The 8647-nt window shown below is 42.6% G+C and overlaps 1 protein-coding gene across 1 annotated transcript in view; it reads right to left on the bottom strand.

Moving 5' to 3' along the window:
* Positions 1 to 7772: 7772 nt before the first annotated feature.
* Hax1 (HCLS1 associated protein X-1) overlaps positions 7773 to 8647 on the bottom strand; it is a 3375-nt gene continuing 2500 nt past the window's right edge. The window contains exons 4-7 of the mRNA XM_021157427.2: positions 8564 to 8615; positions 8328 to 8434; positions 8131 to 8221; positions 7773 to 8042 (exon numbers count right to left, since the gene is read on the bottom strand). Coding sequence (XP_021013086.1) covers positions 7942 to 8042; positions 8131 to 8221; positions 8328 to 8434; positions 8564 to 8615 — 351 coding nt within the window. The 3' untranslated portion in view covers positions 7773 to 7941. The remainder of the gene's footprint in view (positions 8043 to 8130; positions 8222 to 8327; positions 8435 to 8563; positions 8616 to 8647) is intronic.

Below are 8647 nucleotides of genomic sequence, written 5' to 3' on the forward strand. Positions count from 1 at the left end.
TCCCTCCCTCCCTCCCTCCCTCCCTTCCTTCCTTCCTTCCTTCCTTCCTTCCTTTCTTCTCTCAGGATTTTGATTTAGCAATTTAACCCAGGTTGATCTGGAACTTATTCTGCAACCCAGGTTGATCTTGAACTTTTGGTAATCACCTGACTTCTGCCTTCAAATTCTGGGATTATAGTCACCATGATCTGAGTCACCATGTCTGGCTTTTCTTTCTTATAGCACAGTTCTGTTTACAACAAATTGCTTATGTTTGTCAAGCATGTCTTGTTGGCAATCAGGCAGCCTCTGTGGCCAGCCCTTCCTGGTGACGATGGGACCATCAGACAACCCAGCAACGAGAAGACAGGTCGTCATTAGCTGCCCAGAGTCTAAGCATTCCCATTGTTGCCTCTGCCCGTTATGTCCCCCTTAGGTGTGCACTTTCTGTCCTTACAAAGAGCCATTTCCTTCCTTCTTTCCTTTCTCCCCCTAGAGGTAGCCTCTGTGCTGCCTTCAGCCACTCCCTTTTATAAACCTCACACATCAGACCTGTAGCGTGGTGTGATTCTTCTGTAGGACTGGCCGCCTAATTCCATCATGTCTACTCTGCTTTTATTTATTTACTTATTTACTGATTTTGAGATAAGGTTTCTCTGTGTAGCCCTGGCTATCCTGGAACTCACTCTGTAGACCAGCTGGCCTTGAACTCAGAAATCCACCTGCCTCTGCATCCCGAGTGCTGGGATTAAAGGCGTGCGCCACCACCACCCAGTGAGAATGGCATTTTTTTTTTATTTTTTTAAAGATTTATTTATTATATGTAAGTACACTGTAGCTGTCTTCAGACACACCAAAAGAGTGTCCAGATCTCGGATGGTTGTGAGCCATCATGTGGTTGCTGGGATTTGAACTCCGGACCTTCGGAAGAGCAGTCGGGTGCTCTTACCGACTGAGCCATCTCACCAGCCCCGAGAATGGCATTTTTTAAAAAGATGTTTTTTGTTTGTTTGTTTGTTTGTTTGTAGACAGGGCTTCTCTGTGTAGCCCTGGCTATCCTGGAACTCACTCTGTAGACCAGGCTGGTCTCGAACTCAGAAATATGTCTGCCTCTGCCTCCTACGTGTTGACTGGGATTAAAGGTATGCACCACCTCTGCCTGGCATACTTTCTGTTTTTAAATAGAAACCTTATTTTATTGAGTACATTGGAAGACGGCAATTAGACTGGGTTGTAGGCCGAATACCACAAGCAGGTTAGCTGAGTCATTTGGAGGAAGGAAATACAATGTCTTATATTTGGATGATGATTCTGTGTGTGTGTGTGTGTGTGTGTGTGTGTGTGTGTGTGTGTGTGTAAAACCTCAGGGTATGTAACTTATACACTTGTACAGTGGGAAGGCAGGCAGTCGGTACAACCCTAGAACATTAGTTCAAGCCACTATGAGTGTGACTTCTTGTCCTGGTCTGAGGCTAAGATCATAGGGAACTGGGCTGACCTCAGTGCACTCAGATACTTAGGGTAAAATGTAGCAGATTTTTAGCAGAACCATTGTATCTGGCATGAATTCCAGACTGAGGGCACCTAGGCTTTGATGTAGCCTTTTGTCAGTGATTGCTATCTGAGATTTTATGGAATTCTGAAGGATAACCAGGAAGTCAAGTATGACTGAGAATTGCTTAAGGCACAGGTGCTTTCAGTACCACTCCTAGGTCAGATTGGAGGTATGTGGAAATTGACTTGCTGAAGGTACCTTTTGGGTAACAATGAAAAGTCGTTCTAGGAAGCTCCAAGCCTTCAGTCTTGGAGTTTCAGTCCATGCCTCAAAAGCAAAGCAAAGCAGAGCAGAGCAGAGCAGAGCAGAGCAGAGCAGAGCAGAGCAGAGCAGAGCAGAGCAGAGCAAAGCAAAGCAAAGCAGAGCAAAGCAAAACACAACACAACCCTCTGCAACAGGCAACCGTTTCTTTTGGAGCATGCTGGGGATCAAACCCAAGATTTGCACATGCCTGGCATGTGTGGACGTTAGCATTGAACACTGAGCCTCATCTAGGATGGCTGTTGGTGTGATTCTTTACTGAGAGGCTGTAGTAGCAGCTGTTGTGTGTGGCTTCTTTGGAATATAGACTGCGACGTCTCTGTACTGTGGAGCTGCTGGTTTGTTTTTTGGTTTTGTTTTTTTTTTTGTTTTGTTTTTGTTTTTTTTTTTTGGTTTTTCGAGACAGGGTTTCTCTGTATAGCCCTGGCTGTCCTGGAACTCACTCTGTAGACCAGGCTGGCCTCTAACTCAGAAATCCGCCTGCCTCTGTCTCCCGAGTGCTGGGATTAAAGGCGTGCACCACCAACGCCCGGCGGATTTGTGCCTAGTCTTGTTCCATCTTGTTATGTCTTGTTCAGTGGATATCCCTAGGAGGTCTGTTCTTTTCTGAAGGAACACAGAGGAGGAACAGTGGATCTGAGAGAGGGAAGGTGAGGAGAAATAGGGTAATGAAGGGAGGGGAAACTGCAGTTAGAATGTATTGAAAACACAAAAATAAGATAAAATAAAAAGAATCTTAGTGTGGCTAGGTGAGACGCCTTGAATATCATCACCCTGGAAGCAGGGGCAGGCAGGTCTTTGAGGGTTTGGGCTAACCTGGACTACATAGAGAGTTCCAGGTCACTGAAGGCTATAATAGTAAGATGTCTCAATTTTTTTTGTTTTTTGTTTTTGTTTGTTTTTGAGACAGGCTAACCTCAAACTAAGAAATCTGCCTGCCTCTGCCTCCCAAGTGATGGGATTAAAGGTGTGCACCATCACTGCCCAACACTCAATTTTTTTTTTCAACCAGTTCTCAAGTGTATCTTGTGTTTTAAATTTTCACTGGTCCTCCCTGATATTCCTCATGCAGATAGATACATTGTTGCCCAGCCAGCCACTAGCTTGTGAAGAGCTCAGTTCTGGTTTTCAATGGCTCTCTTATTACTTTTTAAAATATGTATAGTTATTGTGCTGGCACATATATCTATGCACCACATGCATGCCTGGTGCCCAAAGAGGCCTGGCAAGAACAATGGAACTCCTGGAACTGGAATAGAGGAAGCTATGGGCTTCCATTTAGGTGATAGGAATTGGACATGGGTACTCTAAGAGCAGTCAGTCACTTTAGATGCTGAATCGCTCCATCCCCGGTTCTCTTATTTCTTAGTTATGTTTCTGGCTTGTCTACCACTTATCTCAACTAGGTCTTGGAAGGAGCGTGCCCGACTGTTGTTATTAAGGCCTAGGTCACCTAGAGCTTGCTATGTAGACCAGGCTGGCCTAGAAGTTGCTACAGTCCTCCAGACTCCCCGAGCGCTAGGATTACAGGTGTGCACAACCACATTGACTCTATACTCTATTTCCCCAAAACTCTTTTTTTTTTTTTTTAAAGATTTATATATTTATTATATGTAAGTACACTGTAGCTGTCTTCAGGTACACCAGAAGTGGGCGTCAGATCTCATTTCGGGTGGTTGTGAGTCACCATGTGGTTGCTGGGATTTGAACTCTGGACCTTCAGAAGAGCAGTCAGGTGCTCTTACCCACTGAGCCATCTCACCAGCCCCCCCCCCCGGTTTTTTTAAAAGACAGAGTCTCGTTCTCTAGCCCAGGCTAACCTTAAATCAGGATCCTCCTGCCTCAGCCTCCCACATTCTGGGATGATAGGCATGTTCTATCACATTGTTCCCTAAAAACTTTAAAATACTTTGATGAACAAGTTGCAGGCTTTCAGCCACTTCCACCTAGTTCCCACAGTTTAGTTCACCCAACAACAGCAGCAAAAATACTGGTTTTCATAGCCAATCCCACACTGGTAAAACTTCCCAAAGAAGGGGTTTGAAGGATGGCTCATTGGTTAAAAGCAATGACTGTTCTTGCAGAGTTTCCAGGTTTAATTCCTAGCTCCACTCTGAGCCCCCATGTGGTGGTTCAGAACCATCTTAATTTCAGTTCTAGGGAATCAATATCCTCTTCTGGGCTCTATAGGAACCAGGAGTTCACACAATACATAAATACACATGCAGGCAAACATCCATACCCATATAGTAAAAGTTTTAAACATAAGTAAACCTTAAAAAATAAAAATTATGGGCTGGTGAGATGGCTCAGCAGTTAAGAGCACTGACTGCTCTTCCAAAGGTCCTGAATTCAAATCCCAGCAACCACATGGTGGCTCACAACCATCCGTAATGAGATCTGATGCCCTCTTCTGGTGTGTCTGAAGACAACTACAGTGTACTTACATATTAAATAAACAAATCTTTAAAATAAAAAAATTAAAAAAAATTAAAAATAAAAATAAACTTCCCAGATGGGCTTGGTAGCACACACCTTTAATCCCAGCACTTGGGAGGCAGAGGCAGGCGTACTTCTGAGCTTGAGGATGACCTGGTCTACAGAGTGAGTTCCAGGACAGCCAGGGCTACACAGAGAAACCCTGTCTGGAAAAACCAAAAAGAAAAAAAGAAAGAAAGAAAGAAAAAGAAAGATTTATTTATTTATTCTCTCTGCATGCATACCTGCATGCCAGAAGAGGGCATCCGACCCCATTATAGATGGTTGTGGGCCACCATGTGGTTCCTGGGAATTGAACTCCAGACCACTGGAGGGACAGCCAGTGCTCTTAACTTCTGAGCCATCTCTCCAGCCCCATTATGATATTTTTTAACTTTGTTTGTTTGGTTTTGGTTTTTTCAAGCCCTGGCTGTCCTGGAACTCACTCTGTAGACCAGGCTGGGCTCTCTCCTTATTTTTCCATTCTCCGTATTTTCTCCTTGAGTTACTTTTATGTGTGTCTCCATTACTTGTATCTGATGATCTTTCACTTAATTTATGACTAAACAGTGAAAACCTCATTGGAAAAATCAATTGTATTCTGATATAAATTTAGAAGAGCAGGAAAATAAGAAAATTCAAAGACATCATCTAAAAGAACAAACATAGCATTTATATTTTTGAGACAGGGACCCACTACTACATAGGTCAGGTTGGTCTCAGACTTGCAATACCCTTCTCTCTGCCTGGGATTACAGGTGGCGCTAACACACCTGGTCCTATCATATTTAAAAAGTGTGATAAAGGATTGGAGAAATGGCTCAGCAGTTCAGAGCATTGACTGCTCATTCTTTCAAGGACCTGGGTTCATTTCCTAGGACCCACACAGTGGCTCACAGCTGTCTGTACCTCCAGTTCCAGGTCATCTTATGTTCTCTCCTGACCCCTTTGCAGGCATCAGGCATGCACATGCCATACATACATACATACATGTAGGCAAAAGAAACTTACATAAAATACATAGATCAGGTTGGTCTCAAACTATATATATATATATATTTTTTTTTCCTGTCTCTCAAATGCTGGGATTAAAGGCATACACCATCACAAGGCATACACCATCACAGCACCTCCAGTTAAAATATTTATATTTATATAGGCACCAATATTTTCTTTCTTGGTCTTTCTTTCTTTCTTTCTTTCTTTCTTTCTTTCTTTCTTTCTTTCTTTCTTTCTTCCTTCCTTTCTTTCTTTCTCTCTCTCTCTCTCTTTCTTTTCCTTCCTTCCTTCCTTCTTTCTCTTTCTCTCTTTCTTTCTTTCTTGATTGGGTTTCTCTGCATAGCCCTGGCTGTCCTGGAACTCACTCTGTAGACCAGGCTGGCCTCAAACTCAGAAACCCGCCTGCCTCTGCCTCCCAAGTGCTAGGATTAAAGGCTTGTGCCACCACTGCCCAGCTAATATACTTTTTTTCTAAATGGGAAAAATAAACTTGGTTTCTTAATTTATGCCATATACAAAGATAAAATCCAGAATTTAAAGGCGTAAAAAGAAAAAGTACAAATATGAAACCGTATCAGGTCTGGAAACAGGGTTCATGTTAAGGGTTCTTGCCTTAAAGGCCTAAATCACCACTGTAGAGCTTATGTGAATTTAAGAACAAATAACAAGGGCTGGAGAGATGGGTCAGCAGTTAAGAGCACTGACTGCTCTTCCAAAGATCCTGAGTTCAAATTCCAGCAACCGCATGGTAGCTGGCACCCATCTGTACAGCGACAGTGTACTCATATATACATAAATAAATCTTTTTAAAAAAGAACAAATAACAAAAACTTTAGCAGCTAAAACTGAAGAGTACCATTTAAATCTTAGTTTAGAAGAGATTAAATAACAAAAACAAAGAACCCAACAATGTACACTAACCAAAGAGTTAGAGAAAGAGAAAAAGCTTTATTTCCCAAAAACATAAGAAAACAAGAGATTTTGTTTGTAACAAAGTTTCTGTGTAGCCCTGGCAGTTCTGGAACTCACTCTGTAAACCAGACTGGCCTCAGGTACTGACTGCCAAGCGCTGGGACTACAGGCAGGCACCACCAGTGCTGCTAACAGAGGTTTTTCTTTTAAACTGTTTTGTCTTGTCCGCTGATTGTTATGCTTTTTGTCTTGTTTTGTTTCTCTGTGTAGCTCTGGTTGTCCTGGAACTACACAGTGAATTTTAGAATAGCTGGGCTATTAAGACCCTGTCTCAAATTCTTTTTGTTAAAAAGAAAAAAAACTTCAGTTTAAGATAATACAAATTTTTAATTTAAAATAATCTATTTTTTTGTTAGTTATAATTTTTCTAACATTAAAATTAATAAAAATAATCGCATAGGAGTGGTGACACATATCTTTGATCCCAGCCTCAGGAAGCAGATTCAGGCAGATCTCTGAGGTCTACTAAGGAGCTCCAGGCTAGCAGAAGCAACACAGTAAGGCTCCATCTTTAAAACAAGAAAACCTATTTGGCCACAGAATGCAGTGTATCTTATGAATTATTGAGTTAGTGTTTTTGTACTTAGGGAAGCAGTTATCTTTCTTTTAAACAAATACCTTGGGCTGGAGAGATGGTTAAGAGCACTGACTGTTCTTCCAATGGTCCTGAGTTCAGATCCCAGCAACCACATGGTGGCTTACAACCATCTATAATGGGATCCAATGCCCTCTTCTGGTGTGTCTGAAGACAGTGACAGTGTACTTTTTTTTTTTTTTAATTTGGTTTTTCGAGACAGGGTTTCTCTGTTTAGCCCTGGCTGTCCTGGAACTCACTTTGTAGACCAGGCTGGCCTTGAACTCAGAAATCCGCCTGCCTCTGCCTCCCAAGTGCTGGGATTAAAGGCGTGCGCCACCACGCCCGGCGACAGTGTACTTATATACATAAAATAAATCTTTAAAAACAAAACAAAAAATGGGCTGGTGAGATGGCTCAGCCAGTAAGAGCACCAACTGCTCTTCCTGAGGTCCTGAGTTCAATTTCAAGCAACCACATGGTGGCTCACAACACCTGTAATGAGATCTGATGCCCTCTCCTGGCTCATCTGAAGACAGCAGCTACAGTATACTTATGTATAATAATAAATAAATCTTAAAAAAAAAACAAAAACAAAAACAAAAAACTACCTTTTGGCAACCTTTTTCTAGAAATGCTACTGGTATTACCTCTATTTCCTCAATAATAAAATCATTTTCTTTTTGTGTCTAACTCTAATTTACTAAATCTTGTTTTGGGATGGGCTGGTGAGATACCTTAGTGGGTGGGAGAGCCTGCTGCCAAGCCTGAGACCTTGACCTGGATTCGCAGAACCCACACTGTGGAAAGAACCAACTCCCACATCTTGTACTGACTTCTACATGTGTACACTACCCCTCATGTACATAAAATAAAATCGTAAGCCAAGAAACTTTTGGAAGCCCTGGATGGGTCTGTAAATTAAAAGGACCTCGACAAAACCAAGACCAAGACTTTTAGCATAAATAAAGGCTTTATTGGTCAATTTGGATAAATGACAGACTGGCATAAGCTCAATTAATTGTTTCACACATTTAAGACCCTGGGATGACAGACAGAGCTAAGCTTATTGGCAACAGGAAGGGAGTGGGAAGAACCTGAAGGCTTCTGAAGTTTAAGAACGCTATCGGGACCGAAACCAACGTCCTAGTAGCAAATCCAGAATGGAAAAGGGATCATCCAGAGCTGAAGATCTCTGAGAGTCTGGATCTAAGGAAGGAAGTCCTACCAAAAAGAGAGAAAAGGTATCAAAAGGGAGGCATATCCTTTCCCCAAAATGTTAAGAGATGGGCCTTTTGAGACATACTCTTACCACTTCTGGAACTGTCACGGGCTTCTTGATGGGTCACTGTGGTCTCCCTCCGGCCCTCACTGTCTACCACAGTGCGGTGTTCCTCCACGGTCTGCAAGAGAAATCCCAATATATTCCTAACAGCACTATGCTGAGTTTAGTATTTTCTTATACTGGTCCCTTTCCCCAGAGCATTATACTTCTTCCTCTCAACTCACCCCATCTGGCTTAGTGATCTTGGTCACAGAGATACTTTTGAAATACGATTTGGGCTGGGGTTGAAGAAGCGGACCCAGACCTTCCTGGGAAACCTGGGAGTCAAGATCTGGAAGGGCAGAGAGATGACAAGCCAGGAGAGAGTGGAGGGCAGGTAATTAGATAAGTGTTTCAGGAAGAACCTTCTGAGAGAACTTCAGGAGAATGGTATGGTAAATGGGCCTCCTTCTAGACTTACCTTTGTCCTCTTTGGCTCTAGAATGGGGACTCACAGGCCATGTATCATCCAACTGTAGAAGAAGCCACACACAATCAGTGAAAA

Source organism: Mus caroli, chromosome 3, assembly GCF_900094665.2.
Source record: "Mus caroli chromosome 3, CAROLI_EIJ_v1.1, whole genome shotgun sequence".
Lineage (NCBI taxonomy): Eukaryota > Metazoa > Chordata > Mammalia > Rodentia > Muridae > Mus > Mus caroli.